The sequence below is a fragment of the Microcebus murinus genome, chromosome 1 (assembly GCF_040939455.1).
Source record: "Microcebus murinus isolate Inina chromosome 1, M.murinus_Inina_mat1.0, whole genome shotgun sequence".
In the NCBI taxonomy this organism is placed as follows: Eukaryota; Metazoa; Chordata; class Mammalia; order Primates; family Cheirogaleidae; genus Microcebus; species Microcebus murinus.
This window is the reverse complement of record NC_134104.1, coordinates 126045774-126072460: the sequence shown is the minus strand read 5'-3', so window position 1 is coordinate 126072460 and position 26687 is coordinate 126045774. Positions and strand designations below refer to the sequence as shown.

The window sequence follows — 26687 nt, the reverse complement described above, 5'->3', positions numbered from 1 at the left end:
TTCCAGGGGCTCTCAGGGCCCCAGGAACACCTGAGCCCCTTGGCAACTGAATCACAGCTGCGGCTGCTAAACTGGGGCGGCCGAGGGCCTGTCTGCCAGTCTCCTGCTGAGCAAGCCAGAGGGTGGAGGAGAGTGGCTCTTCTGTGCCAGCCCGTACCGCCAGGCTGAAGAGGGGCAGGAAGTCAGCGGCACTCTGACCAGGGGTGGGGATGGTGTGAGCTCATGGCCAGATTTTCTATGTCTTCCTCTCATCACAAGCTGGCTGGAGCCCTGGCCTGCCCTGTTTGATCCCTCAGGACATCAGAAGTTTGCTGATATTGGCAGACAGACGCTGCCAGAGGCCCATCCTGACAGGACCTGACCCAAAGGCCTCCAAGTGACAGCTGGTGATGCAGATGGGGGCCAACCTTAGCCCGGAGCAGCAAGTCCTCAGGCCAGGCTGTGCTGGGCATCCCCAAAATCCTGTTCCCCCCTCTGGATTTCACATGAACTATCCCAGAGACACAACTGCACAGAGAGACTGTGGCCATTCTCAGAGGCTCTTCTCTGAGGTTCCTGAAGTTCAGTGCAAGTCCTCCCCTTGTGCCAGAAGATTCTGATACTTCACACCCCCATGCTCTGCAGCCTGTGGGTGCTTCTCCTGTGGGTGTTTCACCCGTTGCTCAGGAAGAGGCTGGTGAGTCGAGTGAACCTACCACAGCCCGAGTCGGGTGTGGACCCAGCTTGCTCCACCTTTGGTGGCTGTGGCTACGCTCCAGGCAGAGCCTGTCTCACTCCACGTTCCCCACTCTTGGTTCCTCGCGCTCATTGGACACAGAGCCCCAGACAGCAGCGTCAAGCAAGTGAACAGATTGGAGTAGCCCCTCGCCAGCCAACAAATCCAGGGGGAGCCCACTTGTGGAAGCAATGCCAAGGCAATGGTGACTTGAAGCCAGATGGACCGGAGTGCAGAGGAAGGTCTCTCTCTAGGCTCTGAGATCGTAATGTGACAGGTGACAGCAGCAGAGGACCAGAAGGCAGCCTCCTCGGATCCATCATTAACCACCAGGAGCATCAGCCGCGGGCTGGAAGATGGATTGGCCGTGAGCTGTCAGTTGCAGCTCAGCTCAGCGCAGCTGCAGGCTCTGGGGCGTCACGCATTCAGAGAGAGACGGCAACAAGCACCGCACAGGGGGCTCCTTCAGACACTGAAAGGCACCGGGCCGTGGCCTTACGAGAGGGAGATGGCGCTGCCTTTCCTTGCCAGGTTCCTGGCTGTAGGGCAGGCAGATTCCAAAGGAGAGACACGTGGTTTGACGTCAGTAGGAAGGTCATGGCATCTCACAGAGGGGACTGGTCTGTAGAGACTTGAGCTGGCAGGGAAGTAGATTTTTAAAAGCTGCTGTACGAAGGTAGAACTGACTTTCCTCAGGGAAAATCCAGAGAGGATAGGATGGTTTTCTAGTCAGCAAGACCTCCTGATCCCAGCCAGCCATACAGGTGTGGGTGGACTGCGTTCTCTTTCCATGTACCTGTTTATTATTTCCTGCCTGGAGGTGGCGGGTGTTGAGCACTTGCTCCGTGCAGACCTGGCGGGTCGCCTCGCTGGTGGAGTCCCAGAGAGAGGGGACTGGACAACCACACTTGTTGGAAAAATCCTCTGGACAGTGTCCTGCCCCACCAGGTCCATGCATTCTGGCGACCATGACAATCACTCCATGTGGTGCTCATCACACCTGAACTCCTTTAGCCCTGGCCACCCTCCACCTCTTGAAACACCTTTTCTCTTGGTTCCATCCCACCATATTCTCTTGGTTTTCCCTACGTTCCTTGGGATTTTGACCCAGCCCCATTTCACCTCTCATTCTTGCCTCTTCCCTAGAAAATCTTTATCCCTGGGGCTTCACTCTTGACCTCTGTGCCTGTTCCCTCTGCATCTTCAGCCCTCGCTCTGCCCCTGAGACTCAGCTCCACCTAGCCTGTGGCTCACGCCACCTAAGAGCGAGCTCTGCACCGCCCTCCTTGTGCCTAGCCCCGCACCCCCATGTCGAGAGGAATGGCACCACCTCCCTGTGTTCAGTCTGTCCTGAAGATCCCAAAGATGCTAGAATCCTTCCACTTCTCTCCAGCATCCCTTGCCATGACTCCTCCAATCTCCTAATAACCGGTCTCCCCTTCAAACATGTTCTTATTCAAAGCCAAAGTGATCTTTTGAAAAAGTAAATTGAATCATGTCATTCCACTGCTTAAAATGGTTCTAAAGTTTTGTATGACTCTGACGATAAAGACAGAAGTTGGTATTGTGGCCCACAGGGCCCTGTGGGATCTAATCCGTCTTATGTCCTCTGCAAACACCCCCCCATCCTCTGGGGTCCGGCTCCACCAGGCTCTTCCAAGGCCCCTCTGGTGCGGACACTCTCCTCCTTTATCTCTCCACTCAAGCATCATTTTCTCACGACAGCGTTCTTTCCTTTTAGACCAGATCAGGCCCCTTTGTAATACACTGGAAGGGAACCTTCTCATTCCGAGCTCTCCTCTGGGTCTCTGATTATTTGTGATCATTAGTTTATCCTCTCTTGATGGAGTCAGGCATTAACTCCATGAGAGCAAAGATTTTTTCCCTCCTGACTGTTGTACACCCCGTACCTGGATTTTAGTAGGTGCTCAACAAATATTTTTTGATTCAATGAATGTGTAATCAAACTTCCAAGCCTGGGACATATGTATTATGTCTAGCATTGAAACTGAAGAAAAGAAATTGCAAGATTGGCACACCAAGGACATGGCATATTTAGTCCTCTTTTAATCAGCAACCTGGACGAAATCCTCCAATCAAGACTCTTCAGCATTTGAAAGAAACCTCTGTGTATGTGAGTGTGATTTTCAAAGCAAATATTCAACCCCTTCAAAGGGAATTGTTGATTTCTACACCACCAGAGAAGTCGTCTTCCGGCTATAGCTACTTGAAGTGGACACATCACGGATGTTTTTTAAAAACGTGCAAATTAAATCCATTAGCCCCCGCTGACACGGAGCTCTGGACCCCACTGCTCTAAAGTGAAGGATTTTTTTTTTTCTTTTGCACAGTTATTTCTGAATTGGGTGGCTCTCGTTTGATTTGGTGGCGCACCCAACTGCCACAGAAACTGGCTTGGGAAGGCCCCTACTTGGTGCAGCCTGTTTTACTTGTGGCTTGTTGGATGAGCTCGGGCTGTCCCTGGTACCGCCGGCTGCATGGACTGTGTTCTCCAGGCTGGACGCCTGCCTTGGAGTGGTGTGGGTGTCAGCCCTCCCTCACAGGCTGCCACATCCCAGGTGTCGCCCCTTCCCTGGCCTCGCCTCTTCGTGCTTTCTGAGACGTCTCCTTTTGGAGCCTTGGGATCTGGAACAGTTTTGGTTGTGTGTTAAAGGCTGTGACTGTGCCCAGCTTAAAGGAGACAGGGAGGCCTGGGTGCCGAAGGGGGAGGCAGGTGAGGGAGTCGAGGAAGTCCCCCCTCCCCCTGTGGGTGGCAGAGCTGGGGTGGCGGGGGTGCTGGGGGAGACCTTGCTTTTCCCCAGCTGTTTCTTAAACAGCTAAACCTTGCCCAGGTGTTTTTTTGTTTTTAGTTAAGTTTTCAAAATGGGGTGCATGGACCAGCAGCAGCAGTATCCCCTGGGAGCTTGTGGCAACTTTAGAGTCTCCTACTGAGTCAGCAGCTCTGGGCTGGGCGGGGCGGGCTGTGTGCTAACGAGCCGTCCCGGTGGTCCTGGTGCCCACTCAAGTCTGGGAGCCCTTTCCAGGGTCACCTGTGGACCTCCATTCAAATTTTATCATAATTGATTTTTTAAAAATGAGCTTGTCTGGGAGGCTTCAGTATAGGTACTTGTTTTTAATAAGTCAAACCAAAGTATCTTTAATGGCAGTTAAATATGGACCTCCATTAGCTGACCACTCAGCCTAATGAGTCAAGCACCTGACCTAGTAGATGCGTCTCGTCATCATAAAGCCGGAAAGCTGAGGCAGTTAAGCGTAGGACTAAGCCATTACAAAGGTGGAGTCTCTCCTGTCACTTTCTCTCCTCACTTCTCTCTGGAGCAAGAGACCAAAGCCTTTTGCCAAGAACTAGAGGCTGCACAGGTAATTTGGAGATGGAGAAATCCAAGTTGGAATTTCAGCTCTGTTATTTCCTAGCTGTGTGACTGTAGGCACGTTACTTAACCTCTCTGAACCGCTATGTGTTGATCTTTAAGATAGCACTAATAGTGCCTGTTGAGAGTTTTGCTTTGGTAATTCAGAGAAATGTGAAGCGCTGTCACATTGTGAGACCCACAGTAGGTGCCTCCGTACGCGCTTGCTCCTTCCTAGCCAGGCATCCGAAGGCTGAATGCCTTCACAACTCTGAACAAACGTTCAGCTTCTACATTACCCAGTCACTGAGTTTGGCCACTGCTACTTGGCTGCTTCATGGGAAGCTCCCCTTGCAAAGGAAAGGAGGAGAAGGGAGGGTTCAGGTGAGATCCTCCCCAGTGTCTGGCTGACAGCTGTGGCGGGATGGGCCCAGGCAGCACCTGAGTCAGTGAGGCCCCCCAGGGCCCATCTGAGGACACAGCAGTGTAGTCCTGGAAGGCGGTTGTCATGGCAGATTTTTCTGTGACGACTATGAAGGACAGAAAATGGCTGAAACGATTCCCACCCAGCTCAGCCCTGACGGTCCCAAATCCTTCTCTGCCCAGCAGTCGGGGCAGGTTCCTGGAGAAAGTGGCTGGGGTGCCTGCCCCAGCCCCTTGCCAGTGTGTGTTCTCCTGTTGTCGTGTATCAGGGGGCCAACAAAATGTGACCTTCTACAGGAAATTGGACGTGGCCGGGCATCCAGAGGAAACTATGGAAGCTCTTTTGTTTGTTTAGCAAGGGCAGCCCCTGCAAGGCTGTGTGGGCTCATGTTAGAAATGAACAGATCTGAAGGATAGAAGATCCGGAACATGGTGGAACTGTCCTCCGTAGTACACTGCACAACGACAGAGGGCGCTACTCGCATCAGATACAATGTGAAGGGGCCTGGAAGTGTGCACCACTGCTCTGGAGCCAGTGACAACCGTTCTAGAGATGAGGGACTTGAGCCGCTGAGAGATCAATAGCACACCCAAAGACTGACAGCTAACTAGTGCCAGCACTGGGATTTGACCCTGAGACTTAGCTGCCATAGTGTAACGCTTTGACATTTGAGCATTTAAGGCCTCTTAGGCAAAAACAATCTCACCAGTTTTTTGGCAAGAGTAAAACTTCCTCTGACTTCCTCAATAGCTGACAGCCTCTTGGAGTACTATATTTGGGCAGGCTTAACTGGTCTTTTTCTAAAAACATGTAAAATGTGAAGAGGTTCTGATTATTTTTGGACATCCAAAAAAAAAAAAAAGCTCTTCCATTTGGGCTGGAATTAAAATGCAATGGCAACTGCGTATCGCAAGGCAGCAGTTACAAACCCTAGCACAGTGTGTGAGACCTATGGAAGGTTGGCAGGGTCTGAAATCTGTGTCCTCCTCTGGGGGTTAGGGATCCTTAGGTGCCTGCTTGGCAGTCTCGGCCTGTAGCGTGGGCCCATTAATTGGACACTTACAGCTTGGGTGGAAGAGGCTCCAGCCATCCCCAAAGGGAAGTCTGTCAGCTGTAGCATGAGAGTATACAAAAAATAGGCATGTCAAAGGGGAAAGCCCATCCGGCATTATAAATGAACCCATTGGAGATGTGGGTGTGAGGGAGCATGGTGGGGGAGGACAGGATAAATGTTCAGTCCTAACCTCAACATGTCTTTCCATCTTTCTCTACTTTCATGGAATTCAAATTCACCAGTCTTGGCCAAAAGATTAAATCTAAGAATCCCATTCTGGTTACATCTCAGATCTCCGAGTGTTCAGGCAAATGTTTTATTTGAGGAAATAGATCTCTACCATGGCAAACTCTGCAAAGGTGGCAGATTTTTAAAAAATTTACATAGCACATTTTTGTTTTTTCCTACCAGTGCACTCAGAATTATTTACAACATGGTAAAGCCTTAAGAAATCGTTTCTGCTGATGGTGCAACTGCAATCCTGGGCTCCCCTCTGCAGCCCAGTGAGGAACTGTAGGAACTGGAGGCTTTTACTTTTCTTTCAATCACAGACTGTCTAAGATTTAAGCACATATTTGGGGAAACCAGTGTGATGCAACTGAAGTGGAAGGAAGTGACCGTGGTGGTAACTTGAAACTGAAACCCCTGTGTGTGCGTCAGGTCCCTGGGAGATGAGAAAACAGGCTGAGAAATGGAGCCACAAGTGGTGGAGCTGAGACTCTCTCAGGTGGTCTTGATCCAGAGCTTTGATAGGACCCTGGTTCCTCCCAATTCTGGTATTGGCTGTGTCACCTTGGCACTCCCTGAGCCTCTGGTGACTCCCCTGTTATGTGGGGAAATGCTTGGTTGCAGGGAAGCAGCCTGTGTGATGGATTTGGGTGGGATTAGTTTTTAGAGGGAATGAGCACCCTTAGGAACGACAGCTGTGGGTGCTGGAGCAGGCAGAGGAGTTGGGCTGTGATGCAGTCGCCGCCCCCACGTAGGTCTGGAGCTGGGATGGCCTTTCACAGTTGTCCCAAGTTGGGACAAGGAGGTGGGCCCTTGAACCCCTCCCGGACCAGCCATTGGTTGTAGGTTGCCTCGAGAATGGAGTATGACCTTGGGTGAGCTGGAGCTGGCAGCTGTGGCCGCAGCTGGGGGAGCCAGGCTGCCAGCCCTGCAGGGGGATCTGCGGAGGCGCAGGACAGCGTTCGCTGCAGGTCCTGGGTTCCGCCTGACTCGGGACCTAGTGAGAGAATGCCGGCCTGCTGGTTGGTAATCCACAGCCTGCCCAGGATGGAAACGAGTGGCTGCACTTAGGAGAGACACACCTCACAGCTCTCCGCCCTGACCCTCCATGTGGTAGGACTTCAGGATCCCCTTTCCCACGTGGGCCTTTGGTACGGGCCAGTCAAAAGAAACACCCCTTTCCTTCACAGAACCTCAAAATCCACACCTAGAACAGCCGCCGTGGAAGGCAGGGAGCAGACTCGGGTGGGTGGGACTCAAGTCTGCCTCAGCTCTAGGAGCGCTGAGCATTGTCCCAGCAATGCTGAGACAGGATGTGGGCGGGAATGCAAACGAGCCTTCAGGTGGAGCTCTGGGTTCACAGAGGCTGCGTTACTTACCCTCATCCTCTCCGATTTCTAGTTTCAGTGGCGATTCTCCCGAGAAGACATGCACAACAGGCAGATGAGGAAATCCAAAGGTAAAAGTGCCAGAGACAAGCGACAAGCAGAAGAAAATGAGAAGAATTTAGAAGACCAGTTTTCCAAAGCTGGAGACATGGGAAATTGCCTGCCCCTGGGTGGGCAGCAGGAGGGTGGAGCTTCTGAGATGAGGGTCCCTGTCCAAGAGGTCAAGGAAGAACAACTGTCCCCAGTCGGCCAGCTGTGCGTGGGGGGTGTGGAGGGCCGGGCCGTGCAGAATGGCCCTGCTGGCCATGGCAGGGCCCCGGCAGGGGACTGCACTGGGCACTCTGACCCTGGAGAGGAGGCCAGGGACGGGGGTGCCGAGGAAGTCGCCGGGGAGCCAGCTACAGCAGAAGAACACTGAGTCTCGGGCTGTTGGCGCTGAAGCTAGATGAGCTGGCGAACCCGAGGCACCTTGCTGACAGCGGGTTCGGGGCTGGTTTGCCCTAGTGTTGTGTTGCTAACTTCTGGCTTGGCTTGACCTCTCCTTGTGAGCTCTCCCGGCCCTCTGAGGGCCAGGGCCCTGACAGTGTTGGGTTTTGCACATCCATTCAAAAGGTGTCATTAATGACCCTGTGTGAGAACACAAGAGGCCAGGTTATTTCTTCTAGAGCTCACAGCTGGAGGCCCAGCCCTGGCTCCACCATTCCTCCCACGGAGGGTCTGGACCATCCAGTGCCTGTGTCCACCCTGCAGGGCCTCCACGGAGCATTCAGGGCAAATCCATGGACGTCCTTGGCTATAAACCAAGGCTGTTGTTCCCTCCCACACGCTGTCGGGGCAGTGTCCATCCCTTGCAGCTTCTTGGTGACTTTTAACCCCCAGAGCTCTGTCAGCTGCCCTTCTCCTCCTAAACCCCTCAGACTCTGCTGCTTTGGCAAAGAAAATGACATCCGGGAGAGGTGGTTCTCAAAGTAGTCCTTTAGATACTGGTAATCTGGAAATAGGTAATTCTGTGTCTGCACCTGCTCTTGCAGAATGTTCAAGAAAGTATTCTGTGTTAGTATTAATACCAAAAAAATTTTTTAAAGGTTTTGTATTCAGCACATCATATGAACACATATATGTCATTTTTGTCATTTCAGGGTATCCAGACTGGTGGGTGCCCTTCTTATGTGCTATTTTAATCAGTGTATCATTGGCCAAGTTGTTACCTATGTATGCTGTGTCTATCATGTGTTTATATTGTCCAGAAAATATTGTTAAGGCTTTAAGTAGATGGAACTGGCAAAGCTTGGAGAGAGAATGCTGATTGTCTTGACCAAAACAACAGCTGTCTATTCTCTTTCTTGTTTAGTTACTTAAAGCAATAAATCATCTATGAGTTTAGTGCACTGTGAGTAGTATCTATCATGTCACACACAAAGTCCTGCCCTAATGTCAAAAGGACTCCACCCTACAGCCCCCAATGGCTTTTTATGTTTCTAACTCCTGTAACATGATTTTGGGGACGAAAATGAAGCTCCTATGAAAACTGTAGAGCAGGTAAGTATGCTGTGCTTTTTCATCATTTGTAGAAAGACGATGGAAAGTGGAATTCAGATGCACCAGGTAAGGGGCTCAGTCACCTCCCATGTCTTGGGGTGGAAGGAGGGTGGAGACAAACACCTTTTTAAAACAAACCAAAAGACTCACATCAACAAATTATTGGAGGCAAGTCTCTTTTGGTTGCAAGTTTATTAAAATAAACCACATTTGTAATATATTTTTATAGAGCAGAACTGAAAACCCTTGTACAGCCACATCACAGTTGTTTCCTCTTGACAAATTCCCCACCAACACTCAGAGCTTAGAAAGGTTAAAGGCTCTGCCCAGAGGACAACTATTTTAAAATGACATTTTCCACAATTACACTCAGTTAATATCTGTACAGCATTTTTATTTAATAAAAATATCTCTTGGCACATATTTTAAAGGATCATGCCTTTAAAAAATATGCTAGTCAGCAACAGGCGAGAACAAAAAACTGCTCACAACTTTGAAAAGGCTAGGGGGGCCTTGTATCACTCAGCTTTGGGTACGCTTTTCAATAATGAAATGACATTTATGTCAGCTGTATTTGCTGTGGGGAAAAAAAATTAAAGGTGACTATAACTAATTTGAATTCCTCAGGGAGTTTGGCCCTAGTGCCAGGTTAACAATTCCTGAAGGTCTTGTTTTTCTTCCTTGCTTCTCTCCATCCCTGCTGATTCTGGCAAAGCATCAGTCTTCCGTGGTGGTTCTCAAATTGGCAGCACCTTGGAATCACTGGGGGAGCTTTAAAAAACACTGCTGCCCACAGCCTACCCGCAGAGGCTCGGATGGGTGGGCACTGGGATTTTTTAAAAGCTCCCTCAGGGGTTCTAAGGTGCAGCCAAGGTTGAGTACCACTGGCCACAGGATCTCTGTGAATTATCACAGCTTGTCCCTTGTGAAATAAAATGCTTTTTACAAATGGTAAATAACCAAGGTCCTAAAACCCAATCCAAACATCCTGCATGGAATTTTAAATACGGTTATTCCTGAAAGAAACTTTATTTTCCTGTGATTGCCAACGGGGTAAAAGGCCATGGTTTGACAGACTGACAAGGTCTGTCGCAGGAACAGTCAAAGCTGCAAAGACTTGTGTTTGGCACAAGGAGGCTCATGCAGGTAGCAGTCAGTCTTTGGGGCCGCAGCTATCACAGTGGGGATGCGGGCAATGTGGAGTTCTAGGGGGTGATCAAGTGATTGAAGTGGGACGTTCATATTAAGCTGTGGCTGAATTCCAATTCGATTCTTTCACGGGGAAAGTGTTTTCATCCTCTTCAACTCCAGAGGTTCAGGAGAGGGTAGTGGATGGAGTTTAGTATCACTCACAGGGCAGTGAGCGGGGAAGGAGAGGGATTCTTACCAGATCTGTTTGAAGAAATGCGGGTATATTGCTCTCAAGCGCAGACGGCCACAAGGTCAAAGTATTGACATATGGAAAGCCTAAGGCAACCTATGTTATCGGAGCAGTAAGACTTTTATATTGGGCTTGGTGTAGTGGAAAAGCCCAGTTGGGCTTTGGGATTGGACAGAGCTGGCTAGGAAGCTAACTGGACACAATGTACACATGTAATCTCAAGTTAATTTCTTCACACCTCCGAGCATCATCTCTGCAAGTGTGAAATGTGGCTAACGGCACCCACACCATTGGACTTTTATGAGGATTAATAAGATGTGTGTAAAGTGCTTAGTCCATGGTAACCACCCCGTGGGTAGCAGTTAATCATAATGTTGACAGGTGATCAATGTGGCAGAGACTGTTAGTGCTCACCCAATATCCATGGACATGTGTCATATACCTCTCCCAGCCCCTCCTGCAGTGTGGGGCCACAGACTGGCAGAGGGACATGAGCAGATGGGATGTAAGCTACTCCTGGGCCTGACTTTTAAAAACACCCCAAGGACCCCTAGCCCTTCTCCTCCAACACCCTTGGCATAGTTCAAGATGGACCATGACATGGGCATTAAATAAACCTTTGCTATGCTAAGCCACTGAGATTTTGAGGTTTATCTGTTATTAAAACATAGTTACATGCCATCTTAACTAATGGAAATACTATAGTAATCTTTACAGAGTTATCAATTTGTTAGTGGTTTATAAGTAACAAAAAAGATAAACGTGAGTCAAATCCTTGTCTGAGTTTTTTCAAATCTCCAAATTGATGATACTTGAGTTGTTGATGCTTCGTGGGAACAGCTTCCAAAAAACATTAGCAGGAGGCACTCTAATTTATTTCTTATGAAGCACGTTTTATCAGAACGCTAATCTAAACATATTAATCATGGCCCCATCTAAACCACAAAATGCCTTTCAGGATTGGCTCTCAGACGTAGCAGTGCTTATTAGTAGGAACATGTTGACCCAAAACTCATCACTCGTGCAACACATTCTGGCACAGCTCTTTCCACCTGGGCTCTGTCCTGCTGGGGCTCACAGCAGCCTGGGAGTAAAGATGAAGTCCTGAAAGGGCTGGCAACGGGAAGAGGCAAGGATGACTGGGGTGTGTGTAGCCAGCGGCTCAGCACTGACTCCCTGCCGGAAGTGCTGGGAGCTGACTGCGTGAGTAGGGCAGGGTGGGCCCCTAGTGATTAGCTCTCTGCCCGCTCAGTGACCTGCCGAAACGACTGGTGCAGCTTCCCAGGACAGTCTGGGTTTCCTGTACCTGGCTCCTAGAGTTTGGAATAGGGAAGCGTGTGCACGTCAGATCTAAGGACAAGACCCAGCGAGCCTTTGGCTGGTATTTCTGTGGTGGCTGTTGCCAGGCAAGGAAGCAAAATGATGTTCACTACAGGTTCCTGTTGATAACAATCAATTCTGTGGCCAGACTAAGAACTTAAACGAACCCTGGCTGGCGAGTGCTTGCTTCCCCAGCCCCTGCAAAACAGTGCGGTGTGGCGCTTCCCTCCAGCAGAGGCAGCCAGACTGCGAGAGTATTATTCACTATAGAGATAGGTACTTTTTAATTCCTGCGTCACTGTACTAGATGCTGGGAAGACGGCAATGCAGAAGGGCTTTGTGAACCACGATAAAGATTCTGGTCCTTGTGGTAAGAATAACGGAGGCCACTGATCAGTTTTAAGCAGGAAAATGACATCAGATTTGAATTTTGAAAACATTTTTCTGGCTACTAAATGAGAATAGTGTGCAGGGGGCCCAGAGGCAGTGCAGAGATGCAAGTTAAGAGGCCAGTGTTTTAGTCCAGGTGGGGTGTGCTGGTGGTTTGTACCTTAGTAGAGAAGGGGACAGACTTTAGAGTTATTTAGGAGCAAAAACTGACCAGATTTTGCAGTTGATTGGGGAGCGAGGGAGGTACTGGAGCTACCAACCTATTAGAACCAGCTGAGCACTGTCCTTATTTCCTCAGAGTAATAAATACTCCAGTGGCATTGCTGTTGTTCAGAACTTTTCTAGAACCTCTCACCTGGCTTAGTTTTCAAAGCTTGAGTGAATTCAACATTAGTCAACAAAGTCACTAAACCTGAAGTCTTGATACCTTTCTTAAGACCCAGGGAACTCTGTAATTTTTGGAAGGAGGAGAGTTGCTGGGAGACAGCAGCAGCTGGTGGGGGAGGTGCCACAGCTACGCATGTGGTAGTACAAAGGGAGTTATCCGTTTTGGGTCTGAGGGGCAGAGCCTGAGTTCCGCCCCAAAAGGATTTTTAATAGTACTATTTTTAATAGTAATGCTGGCAATTACAGCCTTGTCTTCAGCCAGGCACAGGTGGAAAACCACCCCCAGACTGGGGACTGTCTTGGAAAGAAGGTAAAGTGATTCATTTACCCAGAGACAGTTTCAAAACATGATCCCATGTTGGTTCACTAATGAAAGAAGAAGAAAAGTTTTTCACCCTGTAACTAATGCAGTAAAACTTAACACTTCTGTATTTAAATGTGTTGCTCCCTAGTCATAAAGTTCATCGTGGATTTGGATTTTTCTGCTGCCTTTAAATAATATAAAGGTATTTGATAATGATAAGAAACATATAATGATGGTGTGGTGGCTCACACCTATGATCCCAGTACTTTGGGACGCTGAGGCGGGAGGTTCACTTGAGGCCAGGAATTCGAGATCAAGACTGGACAATATAGCGAGACCCTGTTTCTATAAAAAAATTTTTTAAAAAAATTAGCTGGGCATAGTGGCACATGTCTGTAGTCCTAGCTACTCCAGAAGTTGAGGCATAAGGATTGCTTGAGCCCAGGAATTAGAGGTTATAGTGCTATGATGATACCACTGCACTCCAGCCTGGGGGGATACAGTGAGATCCTGTCTCTAAAAAAAAAACAAAACAAAAAACAAAAAAACAAAAAAACTGTATTTCACTTATCAGGGTAAGCATTTGAATGCTTCCTGTAATGGGCCTCTGTGTTCATGAACCTCCATCCTGGGTACTTCCTATCTTGTTGATTTTTCAACAAAAGGAACAAGAAAATCATTTTAGAAGGAAGAACCACCTGCAAACTCAGCAGTTTCTGGATCCACAAAATGCCTAAGAACAGTCTAAAATTCCTTTTCCTGAAGCTGGGGAACTATCAATCTAGCCTTGTCTCAGTCAAGTCCACCTTAAACCCCAATGGGCAAATGTCAGTTTTATTTTTCATTAATGGTGATTCCACCATTTCTCTTGGGCCCTGGCTCCAGAATTTAATCAGCAGTACAGTCCAAAAGTCCTCTACATCACACTAAACTCTTCTCTTGCTTTAGTCCAAGACCATTTTCTGCTTATTCTGTCAACACTGGAAATACAAACAATAGTCACTGCAAAAATTCAACAAATATTTGAAGACAGTTAAGATAATCCTTCATCATCTCTCATTGCAATGGTCAACCTTGATCTCTCTCCACTGTGAAACTGTAAAGGGATTTTAAAGTCACATCGTCTTACCTACGTGACAGAGGAAAGCAGGTTACAGCGACAGGCGCGATGAGTCACACGGGCAGCAAGCTGTAGAATGGGGACGATTTAGGGCTCTTGCAGTCTGGCACCACGTTCCTTCCACCACAACACACACTCAGCCAATCTGCCGCTTCCTGTTCTGTTTCTTCTCTCTAGGCTCCTACAGTCTCTAAGAACAGATAAGCCTAGCTGGATTTTTACTCTATTTGCAATATATCTAACAGACAAAGGATTAGCACTCATTTTATTTTTATAAAGAGTTACAAATCAGTAAGACATCAAAATGGACATATAACAGGAATATGCCATTCTCAAAAGAAGAAATAGGAATGGCTAAAAAGTTCAGGAAAAAAAAATGCTATGGAACAATCTGAAAATTGTTAATTAAAAAAAATCATCTTCAACTGTTCTAGGAAAAAAATATTTAAAGACTAAGAATATCTAGTGTTGGCCAGAAATGGGCACTTTCATATCCTGTTAGAATATAAATTGATTAGGCATTTTGTAGGATAATCTGGTGCTACCAGTCAATTTTTGATCCAGAAATGACACTTCTAGTAATTTTACAGGAATATGTACAGAAAAATTATAAGAACAAGTTTGCTAACTGCAATTTTGTTTGTAATAGCCAAAAACTGAGGACATAATTTAGAGTGTGTTAAAAGATGAGATGCACAACATAAGCACACATAGTTGTGAATGTATACAGGGTTAATACACTATCAGATGTCTAAAAGATACCCAGCAAGCTCTTTATACAGAGGTTCCTTCTAGGTGAGGGAATGGATAGAAGAGAAGACTTCAGCATTTTAGTGTATATACTTTCATATTTAATTTTTGTGGTCATATGTATTAGGTAATCAAAAAAGAAAAAAGGAATAGATGAAACTTTGTTATGCTCAAGTATAGCAAAATGGTACATGGGCATGAGATGGAGGGGGCTAGGTTAGGCTTATGGGCTCCTGCAGGGTTTTAAGAACTCAAAACAGACCAGATCAAGATGGGTGTTCAATAACTAGAAAGGTTTGGATTCTTGAGCACAAAACATTTAAAAATGCATGCCTTGATTTGATGGCGGGTTAGTAGGTATCTTTACATGTCATCATCACACTGATAGCTTATGTGCATATTAGGAAAGAGTAATATTAAAGACAAGACATCTCACTATATTCTCTAAGATGAGAACAGTACACTTCTTTGAGTTTTATTTAAAATAAATGAAATAACAGCTCTCAGGCTAAATTATCAGCATATGATCATCTGCAATACCCAGGAATGAAGGAAATTGCTGTTTTCCATTCAGAAAGAAAAAAAATTCTTAGTAGCAGACACATGACCTTGGATTGTTTGATATTCACTGCACACACTCGTGTACTTGTGCTGTGCATCCAGTAATAACAAAGCTCCTGAGCATGACCTCCAGAGCATGGGTGCAGCACTCCCCACTGCCCCCCCACCCACAGGATCCATCGCTCTAGTGACTCGCTTAAGTCACCCATCCTCTACAGCTTCTCCTTCAACCAGTGACGCTTGCAAAAACACAGTTTTCTCCAGAACATTTCCACTTTTAATCTTGTTGAAATGATCTCAGTGTGTAATACAGTTCTTTCTAGAAGATATTTATCACTCTTCAACTTCATAAAAAATACTGTTTCCCAAAGTATTTATAACTTGCTCCTCAAGATAACCTTTAGTCTTATACTTTCCTATGTCTAGCTCAGTAACTGCACGTAGCAGATGCTCAATAAATGACAGTTAATCAATTTGTCGTCCCCTAGAAAAAGTTGTAATTTCCCCAACTGTAGTCCCACTGAATGACTCTTCCATAGCTTTTCATATAATCAGGTTGTCATTTCTCTCACCTTAGAAAAACTGTGGTCTAGTTAATAGTACTGTTCCAATTTAACTATACTGCTCATTTCTGTTTTGATAAATATAGTTATGTTAAACATTCAAGGAAGCTAAGTGAAGGGTATATTGGAACCCTGCACTAACTTTACAACTCTTCTTTAAATCTAAAATTATTTCAAAATAAAGTTTAAAAAACAAACCAAAAAAACCCAATGAGTAAAACAAATGGTGTTCTCTTGACCCCACTTCCCTTCCCAGTTACCACCCTATCTTTTTCCTTCTCTTTATAGTAAAGTTCTTTGAAGCTATTACCTATACTTTTTCTAATTTCTTTCCTCCCAGTTGTTCCTAAACACCCACTCTAGCGTTTTCACTCCCGCTATCCATCTTATCAAGATCTCCAATGACCTTGCAGTGGCCAAATCAACACTGAGTGGTCACTCACCCGAACCATCTTTCCTCCTGTCAGCAGCATCACACAGCTCACGGGTCCGTCCTCTATGAAACGCTTTCTTCATGCGGCTTTCTAACATTATACTCATCTCCTTTTCCTCCTACCTGTTTTTTAGGGCACTTTTTATACTTCTTAAGAGCCAAAAACTTCATCAGCCCCCATGACTTAGTATGGGCCACTGATATAGCACAGGCAACCTGAGACAAGTGAGCATCAAACAATTAACCACGATAGATAAAAACAACCAAATTTATAAAAGCCTTGAGTTCACAATGATACTTTAAATAATACCAACTCGTAATATGCTAAAATTCAGCAGTCCCAACCTTTGTGGCACCAGGGACTGATTTCATGGAAGACAATTTTTCAACAGATGAGGTGGAGCTCAGGCCACCGGTGACATCAGCGATGGGGAAGCTTTACTTGCCTGCCGGCCACGCCGGCTACATGACCTGGTTCCTAAATTTCATAGAAGGCAATTTTTCCATGGACATGGCGGGGAGGTGGGGGCAGACAGTGGTCACGGAGCTGGGTGGTGGGTGATCCACAGCCCAGAGACCACAGTGCTAATTATTGAATAAAAGGAAAGAAATCAAGCATTGATCCTACCTTTCCTTTACAGACTCATTTCAGGTAATCCAAGCTGATGAGGGACAGTTCTTTATAGAAGAATCACAGACAATAAATGCAGGAAGAATAGAAATGGATAATTAATCCTTAATAAGAAAACAGATACAGGCAATGATCAATGGCTAATTAAACAATTAGGTGGAAGTTTGATGGCAACCTTTAATATTAGATGAATCAGGCTGACAAAAGCTGAAACCACTGATCCATCTTAACAACATTAAAAGTGGGGCACACGTTATATATCTCATATGATGTAACAGGAAGTACACCACTTTATAATGTGGTTTTGCAAAAAAAAATAAATAAAAATCTTAAAGCTGAATATAAATAAGCTCTAGGTCTAATTACCAATTTACCTGAAATACAGAAGAGTGGAAAGGAGGATGGAATGATTTTAAAAACCTTAAAAAACCTACAAACCTAATGCAATGTGTGGACTTTTGATGCCACAGGGGAGGAACACAGCACTGAAGGGACTTAGATGATATTAAGGAATCATTGCTCCTTGTGTTGAGTGTGACGGTGACACTGTGGTCATGTTGAAGTGTGTACCTGTTAGAGATATATACTGAAGAATTTACAGGTGACATGATATAATTTCTAGGATTTGCTTTAAAATACACCAGCAAAAACAACAGCAACAACACAAAGAAGTTGAGGGTAAACAAAAACAAACAGCAGACTGTTGATAGTCATTGAAGCCAGGTGATGGATGCATGTGAAGTCACTTTACTATCTCCTCTACTTCGGTGTGTCTGACATTTTTCACAGGACTTTTTTTTTTTTTTAAAGTAGAGGTCACTGACCAGAACCAGAGTCCTAGAGAACATCCTTATCTTAGGGCTCCACAGCCACCTACCCACCTGGAGACAACCTGTTGGTGATAAAATGCTCCCTGCCTCATGGAAAGCCCCTTTGATGGCAAACTTATGGGGAAGAATAGGTGTTTGCTCCATTTTTTGGTGAGCAACGGTGCTCATACTAACATTGAAAATTTGAGAAAGACACATTTATCAGACTAACCTAATTGAGTATACTGTGGGAGGGTCTCATGTCATAAGAATAAATAATTTCTCAAATTCACAGGGACAGAAGATACTTAAGAGATCTGTTAATCCAGCTCATCAGCTCTGGGTAGGCCTTTTACCCACATATTTATGAAGTACTTCTTATGTGCCAAGCACAGTGCTAAACAGGACAGGACCCTACCCACATGAAGGTTACAAGTTAATAGACCAAATCTAAGATATCCAGCCTCTTGAAATCCTTTCAGAACAGGACAAGGAATAGCATATTAATAATAACACGCTCATGCAGTACTCTAAGCACTGTACATGTATGATCACATTGAATCCCCTATAACAGCCCAATGAGGTAGGTAGTAGGATTATCCCCTTTACAATTAGCTGCAAGTATGTAATTTTATTAATAAATGAGGCATAAAGCAGTTAAGTGATTTGCTCAAGGTCATCTAGTAATTGGCATAGGTGAGATTTGAACCCAGGCAGTCTGGCTCAAGGGCTTTCTCTAGTCTATACTCTCAGCCACCACATTATAAATACCAAGCCACCCTAGTTGGAGTTACTCAACTTGAGTATGGTAGAGATATGGATGGGCCTGGAAGACAAGGGCAACAGGACATTACTGGCCTGCAGACCAGAAAATTATGTTAACCACTTAGTACCAGAATGACAGAGCTGAAAGGAACACCCTTAGTAGTTCATAAATGGTGACAGTGGGCTGGCAGCAGGGTGGCAGGTAGAGCTGGATTCTCCAGGACAGGTGGCCCTTGCTCTCTGACAAGAGTAGGCACACAGCCATGGTGGTGATTGAACAGAGGCAGTGGGTGGCACCTCACTATGCTGTAAGAATTACAGCCTGCTTTCTAGCACTTTCATCAGAGCAGCATTGGGATGAGGCTCCACCATTCTATCTACCTTGGGGGATTGCCTCCCAAACCCAGACTTAGCAAGAGTTGAAACATTAGTTGCTTTCTTTCAGTCATTCAACAAGTATGTGTTAAGTAGCCGCTGGTGCCAAGAAAAACCCTGGTGAAAGAATGAAATAAAAAGTAGAGAAGCAGGATTTGGAAATGGCTCTTACGTCCTAATCAATCCTAAGCACATTTCCACAACCAGCCTGCCCAGTCACTGAATGGAACACAACAGTAACCAATGCCTTTGTCCCAAACAAGAATCCACCTCTAACAGAGTGTTAAGGCAGGGAGTGGAGACATAGAAAGGATTTCATTTGGGAAGAAGCTAACAATTAGGATACATACTTAGGATATTCATTAACGAAAAAGCAAATATGCTAGATATTCAACACCCTAAAGCAGTTTTCCAAATTATTTTCCATTTCCAAACTCAACTTAGATGGTCCAAATAAGGCTGTAGGCCATGGTAAAGTAAATAAAGGCATTAAATACAAAGAATTTTCAAAGTAAAATTATTAAGAATGTATTTAAATTATAAGTTTAGCAAACATAAGATACATAGATGGCTGTCAAATAATTTAAAACTAGCCCACAGTTCACACACAAAATCACATTTTCCTGTGATTTAATGTTAAGTATATATTGTTCTATTGCCTAAGGGCAAAACAAATCTATATTAACCAACTCATGGTACATGATTAGATAATTAAATAGTTATTAATAAAGAAAATCAATATAGTAAAATATAGTTTGATCAATGAGGTTCGTGCAAAAAGTTTACCATTTAGTCTGTCGGCTGGCTTTTCTTTGATTCTCCAGCTGGTCGCTTAGTTCACAGCCTTAAAAAATATGACAACTAAGTAGAGATCAATTCATCTTGCCACAATGACATCTCTCTCTTACGGTCCTGAGCAGATCTCACCACCTCCTTCTCTTTTCTGCCTTTTCCTGCTTCTACCACCACTTCTCAAAGCAAATATGTTCTTTGGGAACATGGCTATCTTCCAGTTGCTTGGAGAAAAAGTCCGTCATTGGAGGTGGGCCACAAATATAGAACAAAGTCTCTTTTGAAATATGATCTCTTATCTCCTTCTCTGTTATTCTTCCTTCTACCAAAAAGAATAAACACCAAATTAAGCCAGATGTGTTTGTATTCTTAAATGAGGAAGCACTAACCACAACTCAGCCACAGTATTTATTTGCAGTAACCGAAGCTGAGTGAGCCTAGTCTTGAGCCATTCACACAATGGCTTCCGTTGGCATCCAGGGCCAGACCTGAGCAGAGGGCATCTCCAGGCTGCCTAAACCATGGTAAGTAAAGTGGGAAGCTAATCACAATGCACTCTTCAGAAAGGGCCAGCTAGCTTACTGGTCTTTGGTGGAGACGCAAAACTGCCTTTACCAAAGTAAATAAACGTCTGTAAAAATCCTTCCAAACAGGAGAAATCATGAGTAATTTAAATGACCGTTAATGGCAAATATAATCAATTCAGTCAAGGCTGAAATATAAATTCTTTATATGTACACTACAATGATAACACAAAGGCCCCTAAAATCTGTAGGAAATAAATTTTTAATATGGGCAGTAGAAACCTGTATATAATAAGTAAATCCAACTAAATATCTCCTTATTTTTCCATGATGGATCATCTCAATTCCCCAGGTAGTGACATTCCCAACCAGCAACTCTCAACAGTAAAGCATCTAAATCCAACCAACTGGCACGTCCATTAAATAACTGCATTGGAGATAGTCAAAATATCTTTAGGAGACTCACCTGTGATATATGGCTTGAGTTCTGCACTGATTTGTGTAGTCTGTTTTGTAACATGCAAACTGCATGCAATCTTCTCAGGAAATTCATTTACTAGATCGAGGATATTTTTCTGGAATGTCAAACATACTTGGTCACACTACAATTTTAAAAAATAAAAACAGATGTGCACAACCATTGACGCTGAACCTCGACTCCCATTCCGCACACGTCTGCCGCTCTTGCTCTCTACTTAGAGTGATATTGTTTGCAGCCTAGCAGGCCAGAGCATTCAAAGTACAGAGGGGCTATTTGGCTTTAATTGAAATCTGAATATGCTAACAAGCATATTACCAACTCTCCGGGAGTTTTTTCTTTTTCCTTTTTCTCAAGCATTAGCAATTAAGCAGCAGTTCCACTGACCACAGTTGTGTCTTTTAACTGTTTCTGTTCTTTTGTTCATTCCTGCAGCTGCAAAAGCAATCCCCAGTGAAAGCCTTCCCCATCAAATGTAGTTTCAACAGATGCAACTCATGGGGGTTTCATTTACCCAGCTGGGTCGGAACTGTCTTAAGTCTTCGAGAAAACTCCAGGCCATGGTGATGTCTCTGTCCAACCTCCAGCTTCCATCCCACCAAAACCTACCCTTTCCTGTCACTGAATTGGAAGCCTCCTCACTATTATTAGCAGTTTTAACTGTCCTGGGTAAGATATGTTGGTTAATTCTCATCTGAACATGATTAAACCTTGCCAAGCCTTTTGTTTGAACCTTTGCAGAGAAAATAGAACCTAGAGAAGAAATTTTCATGAACAATTAATTAATCCACTATACAAATTTGCTTACAGCAAGCTATGAAACACACACTTCTCCCCTTACCTTAAACAGGAGTTCACTGGTATCTTTTGCACTGTAGAATAGTTTTATTGTTCCTATCTTATATCCACTTCCTTTGTTTGCCAGCTGTCTGTGCAGATCTGCTGAGTGCCGCAGGATGGAAAGCAGGGGGTTAATTCCAACTCCTCCTGCAATCAACACGAGGTTTCTAGAGGCATCTGCAGGCTGAGGGTCAAAGAAGAATTCTCCACCCACTCTCACAGCCACTTCAGAGTCAAGTGTACACTAAGGCAGAAAAGAAAAGATCCTTTAGTCCTTTATAGCACAGGTCTTAAGCCAAAAGTTCTACTTTAATAAAACTAACTGGGTCTACTGCATGCATTTTTATCAGTATTTAGGACTGTTTTTACAGCTTGCTTCCAATTTTCCTGGGGTCCTGTGAATTGATTCCACTTGTACATTATAGAGGCATTTGCTACTCTGCTTTCATAATCCATACCGCACAGCCACTCCAACATTGAGAAAAAGAGACATGCTTCAGTTATTCTTCCATTTGTTAACTTCTTAAGTGATGAACTGCATTGAGGAAAGAGGCAACGGACTTACAGGCAGGCAACAACTCTGAAGTATGGATCTGCCTTATCTGAGTGGTGCTCCTGTGTCTGATCCAAGCAGAGAGGCAGGATGGCGTGAGTGTCACTACACTGGCTGCCCTGGGCTAATCGGGTGTGAGAAGTTTGAGTGCAGGGGACTCCCTCCTGATCCCCCGTGAGGCACAGCCAGACCATCTCTATATAGGCTTAGCTCAGCACTGCAGTGCTAATCAGTGCTGTTCCCTTCTCCTGAGAGCAGCAAGAATAGGCAGCCAGAGACTTCCCATTAGGGGGTGAGTATCACAAAGACCTACCTAGATAAAGCACCTATTGTTTGGTCAGTCACTTATATCAGAAATATTATCAGAGTTCAGTGTACTGGTTCTCAATGGGTTGATACTGCCCCTGACGGGTGTTTTGGAAACTTGTGGTGACTTTTCTTTATTGTCGCAGTGATTTGGGAACCCAAATAGCATTTAGAGGGCAGGGCCAGAGATGCTAGAAATCCTGCAAAATTAGTGGTGTCCTGGGGCTGGCTCATACTAAGCTGATGGTTAAATGTGCAGGAATTTTGTGAGCCAGTTTCTACTGGCAGTTTGAAATCAGCCATTGTGGGAGTATTTACAGCACAGAAATCAGCAAATGATACAAGTCAGGGCTTTCTAAAAAAATTCAGATAGCTGGTTTACCAGCACACCATTATCTGTACTGCACAGCACTGTCCTGCACAACTTCTGAATAGCCCACAAGACATTCACATAGGTGAAAACTGGTTTGTAATGATCTGACACCAGACCCTGACTAATTTTACAAATAAACTTGAAGTATTTTTTGCACAGATCTAATTTGGTCCTAATTTTCCAGGATGTAAGTACCATGTACACTGTACTTTGTTGTGTTCAGAACTTTACCAAGCACATTCAGTGTTCCAGAAAACCACATCATAGATGGTGTCACGTGTGGTCCTCCTGTTACCCACACAACACACATGCAGACATATCATCTGCATCTGTAGACAATGTATTCACGGTGATTCTATGATTAGGAACAACCATCTGACCGTTCATTCTATATTCTAGTTTAGATATGTCCAATCACTTATATACTGAATTACATATCCTTTGATTATAGATCACTTTTCTTTACTTCTCCTTTGTATTACAGTTAGATAATTATGCTATTATTTTTTAATTTCATGTGTTCGTAACACTGTGAAATTCCAGGATAGTTCTAGAAAGGGGGCATTGGCGCTAACAGGGTTGGTAACCTCTCATTTGGATAAAAACATACTGACCTACAAGTCAGAAGACTGAAATTTAATCACAAGTCCGTATGAAATCCAGCAAGTCCCTACCTTCTTCAAGCCTCTGCTGCCACACCTGGAAAAATGGGTAACAGTGTCTGTCTGCCCTGCCCACCTCACAGCGTTGTTGTGGACATCAAATGATTCCCAGTGGGGGAAAGCGTCCTGCTGGTGTCAGGCTCTATGCAAGAGGGTATTTTAGTCACTGAGGTTGTCATAGAAGAAGTGCTGGGGGTGCCTGCTTCCTTCTTCCCTGTCACTAAAAAACAGAATCCAGGGCCTGTGGGACAAGATGGAGTTACTGCAGGTCGTGAAGTGAGGGCTACGGCAGGTCTGAGGCCATGGTGGCTTCCTCGGCTATCCACAAATCTTATTCAGGGCAAATGACGTGACGGTCGGTACATTAGCGGGGAAGACAAATATGGAAACAAATACTATGAAAACAGCAAGCAATTTTTTGGCCATCCCTGACGGGTTATATATACCACTGAAATGAATGGCAAAACACATTGTGGGATGTGGATGGAAGCATGGTGCCTCTTGAACAGCATTGCTGGCTTCACTTTGTGACTGATGATCCTCCAACAGCAAAGCCACACACTGCTTGTACATTCATTTGGATAAACCATAAAGTCAAGGTGAGTGGCACCCCAGAACAATATGTACCTTATTTCACTATTACAAAGATTTAGAGTAGGGTCCCACCTTTATAACCCCTTGTAAGTAGAGACAATGAAAAATAGTTTAAACGTGAGGCTTTTCATGTAAATTGCACTCTTACTGCTTACCATTACTTTGATTAAAAAAAAAAAAAAAAAACAGAACCCAAGATAAAGAAATTTTAAGAGCATGGATTTCTCCTTACATGTTCCTGGCATAAATCAACTGATTAACTCCCTCCTAAGAAGTAATAACATATCACATGCTTTGAGAACCAAATCTTTAGCGTTCACATCTTGGCATCTCATATGGTAGGTGAGCAGTAAATAGTTTTGGACATGAATTTAATTTAGGCTCTACAACTTAAAGATGAGTTAAACTTAGAGAAAATCTAAAAAAAAATGAAAATTATATGAATTCATAAAACATGTCCTTTTTGGTAAAGAACTGTTGAGTGAATGGAAACTCTTTCTCTGAGGGGAAAAAATGTTTGAACTTAACTATTTTAAATATGTAGGAGATTTTTATGTGAATTATGATAAGTGGGTTTTCATTTTTGACAAAAGAAATTAGCAGCAAGGGAGCATTCGGTTAGGAATAACTAAAATCTGGGAATTGCTACACTGGCTACCACAGTGCTTTAAAATGCTCCCTCCTCTCAAGTCTCAAAAATAGAATCTAAGACACAAGAGGCTCTGCCTAATGATAACAATGGATTTCATCTTCCTACGAACTCCTACCCTCCCTCTCTCTTGCTTGCCTGTACACTTCTTTCTTTATAAGTATCTGGGAGTGAAAGATACTGAGAAATGAGAAATAATTTTCTCCAGTGGCCATCTCTGGCATGCTTAGTAATGACAACAAAGAAAGCCTTTAGGTTACTGCTTTTAGACACTAGAGTATTTTCAACCCTGAAGTTGGCAAGAATATGTGCCCCAGGGAAAGATAATACTCAAGAAGCCCGTCTTCTCCCTAATGACAAAATAATCTCCGGTAGGTCTATCTTCTAATTTGCTAGCATCTGGAAAGAATCAAAAGGCACCTTTGTCTTTTGTAGATCAATAAAAACTGCGAGGGTAGCATGAACACAGGACTCAAAGTACTGAACAGTATAATATATAAGTGAGTAAAAGGGCATTACCTTCAATTACATAGCAATGTATCTAATTTGGGTATAGATTTTCTACTTGTGAAATAAACAACCTTTCCCCAGCAACTGGAGCCAAGCACACAATAGCTGTCTAGAACCCTTTACCCTGCCAGGAGTTTGAGCCAAAGCAGATAAAATAAAGGAAACATTTATGGCACTTTATTCCATGTCCCAGCAGTGAGGCTGCTGCCACCCAGACCCTCACGTGCCTCCATTGTCCACTCTAATAGCTTAATAAGACAAATCCTCAGGAGAAAAATAGCTACCTGGAAATGGTTCCAAGAAAAATCTGCCCTCATAAAGCTGTTTGCAACTCCCACTGGGCAGAGTAGAGCCGGCACTACAATCAGGATGTGCATTCAGGCAATGCCACTTTGAGATTTTCTACAGCCTCTGAAAATAAGTTCCTTCATTGAATGCCAATGAGGCATGAAACCTAGCGGGAGCTGGGGACCAGGACTGGGCCAGGTCATGTGAGGACCTCTGGGGATGGGTGTAGGGAGGTTGCTCATGGCACTAGGAGCTGGGGTGGCCATGCTCATTTCAACTCTGAGTAAGGGGCATGTGGACACCTTGTTGGTCCCACACCAGCAGCATATTTTAGAGCCTCAAGAGCAGCCTAGAGACAGTAATGGGTGGAAAATCCATAGAGAATCTAAAAATGAATGAGGCAGCTGAGGCAGTATTGGAGGAGAGACTCAGATGTTGGAGGGTAAAAATGTGACAGGATACATTTACAATGGAAATGCCAACACAAGTATCTGGGGATTATCCTGAACAGACACAATTTGACATGTAAACCACAAGATTGTATTTTTATGTCCTTATGAAATTTTTAAAAAGTATTTTTTTAAATCCTCTTATAGTAACACTTTTTTTTTCTTTTGGTGTGAATTTTAACACACATATAGATCTGTGTAACTACTTTTTTTTTCTTTTGGTGTACAATTCTATGAATTTTAACACACATATAGATCTGTGTAACTACCATCAAAAGCTAGAACAGTTCCATTGCCCCTAGAAACCCTCTTGTTCTATCCCTTATGTTCACAGCCTTCCTTACCCCAAGCCTGCTCAACCACTCATCTGTTTCCCATCACTACATTTTTGTCTCCCAGAATATGACAGAAATGGATTATACAGTATGTAAACTTTTGGGACAGGCTTCTTTCACTCAACATGATGCCACTGAGATTCACCTGTTGTGCATCAACATTTTTATTGCTGAATAGTAGCCCATTTTATGAACATGTCACAGTTTGTTTATCCATTCACCTGCTGAGGGACATTTGGGTTATTTCTAATTGTTTATAATTATGAATAAAATTGCTATAAATATCCATGTTTGGGTTTTATATGAACATAGCTTTCATTTCTCTGGGATAAACACTCCAGAGTGGTATTGCTGGGTCATTTGGTAAGTGTATATTAAACTTTATATATATATATATGAAACTGCCAAAATATTTTCCAGAATAGCTGTACTATTTTATATTTCCATTAGCAATATAAGAAATATACGAGAGTTCCAGTTGCTCCATATCCTTACCATCACTTGGTATTGTCAATGTTTTTAATTTTAGTCATTCTAATAGGTCTGTAGAGCCCTTCCCCAATGGTTAATAATGTTGAACATCTTTTCATTGTTTATTTGCCATCCTTAAATTTTAGCCAAGTATCTATTCTTTACCCATTTTTTACCCAATCCTTTACCCATTTTTTAAACTTATGTTGTTTTCTTTTTGTTGACTTTGAGAGTTCTTTATACATTCTGGATACAAGTCCTTTGTTGGATATCTGATCTGCAAATATTTTCTCCCAGTCTGTAGCTTTTTAATTCTTCTAAGTGTCTCTTGCAGAAAAAATTTTAAGTCTTATAT

At 44.2% G+C, this 26687-nt stretch overlaps 2 protein-coding genes across 7 annotated transcripts in view; one reads left to right on the top strand and one right to left on the bottom strand.

Moving 5' to 3' along the window:
* Positions 1 to 8569, top strand: part of RFTN1 (raftlin, lipid raft linker 1) — a 199097-nt gene extending 190528 nt beyond the window's left edge. For both annotated transcript variants that reach the window (XM_012766959.3, XM_012766960.3), the window contains exon 10: positions 7194 to 8569. In XM_012766959.3, the coding sequence (XP_012622413.2) occupies positions 7194 to 7598 (405 nt within the window). In that variant the 3' untranslated portion in view covers positions 7599 to 8569. The remainder of the gene's footprint in view (positions 1 to 7193) is intronic.
* A 325-nt stretch (positions 8570 to 8894) lies between these two features.
* Positions 8895 to 26687, bottom strand: part of OXNAD1 (oxidoreductase NAD binding domain containing 1) — a 47204-nt gene continuing 29411 nt past the window's right edge. For 4 of the 5 annotated variants that reach the window (XM_076005540.1, XM_012766962.2, XM_012766966.2 and 1 more), the window contains 3 exons: positions 21144 to 21386; positions 20291 to 20399; positions 8895 to 19622 (listed from right to left, as the gene is read on the bottom strand). In XM_076005540.1, coding sequence (XP_075861655.1) covers positions 19468 to 19622; positions 20291 to 20399; positions 21144 to 21386 — 507 coding nt within the window. In that variant the 3' untranslated portion in view covers positions 8895 to 19467. The remainder of the gene's footprint in view (positions 19623 to 20290; positions 20400 to 21143; positions 21387 to 26687) is intronic. The other variant, XR_001154697.2, reaches the window with a different exon arrangement.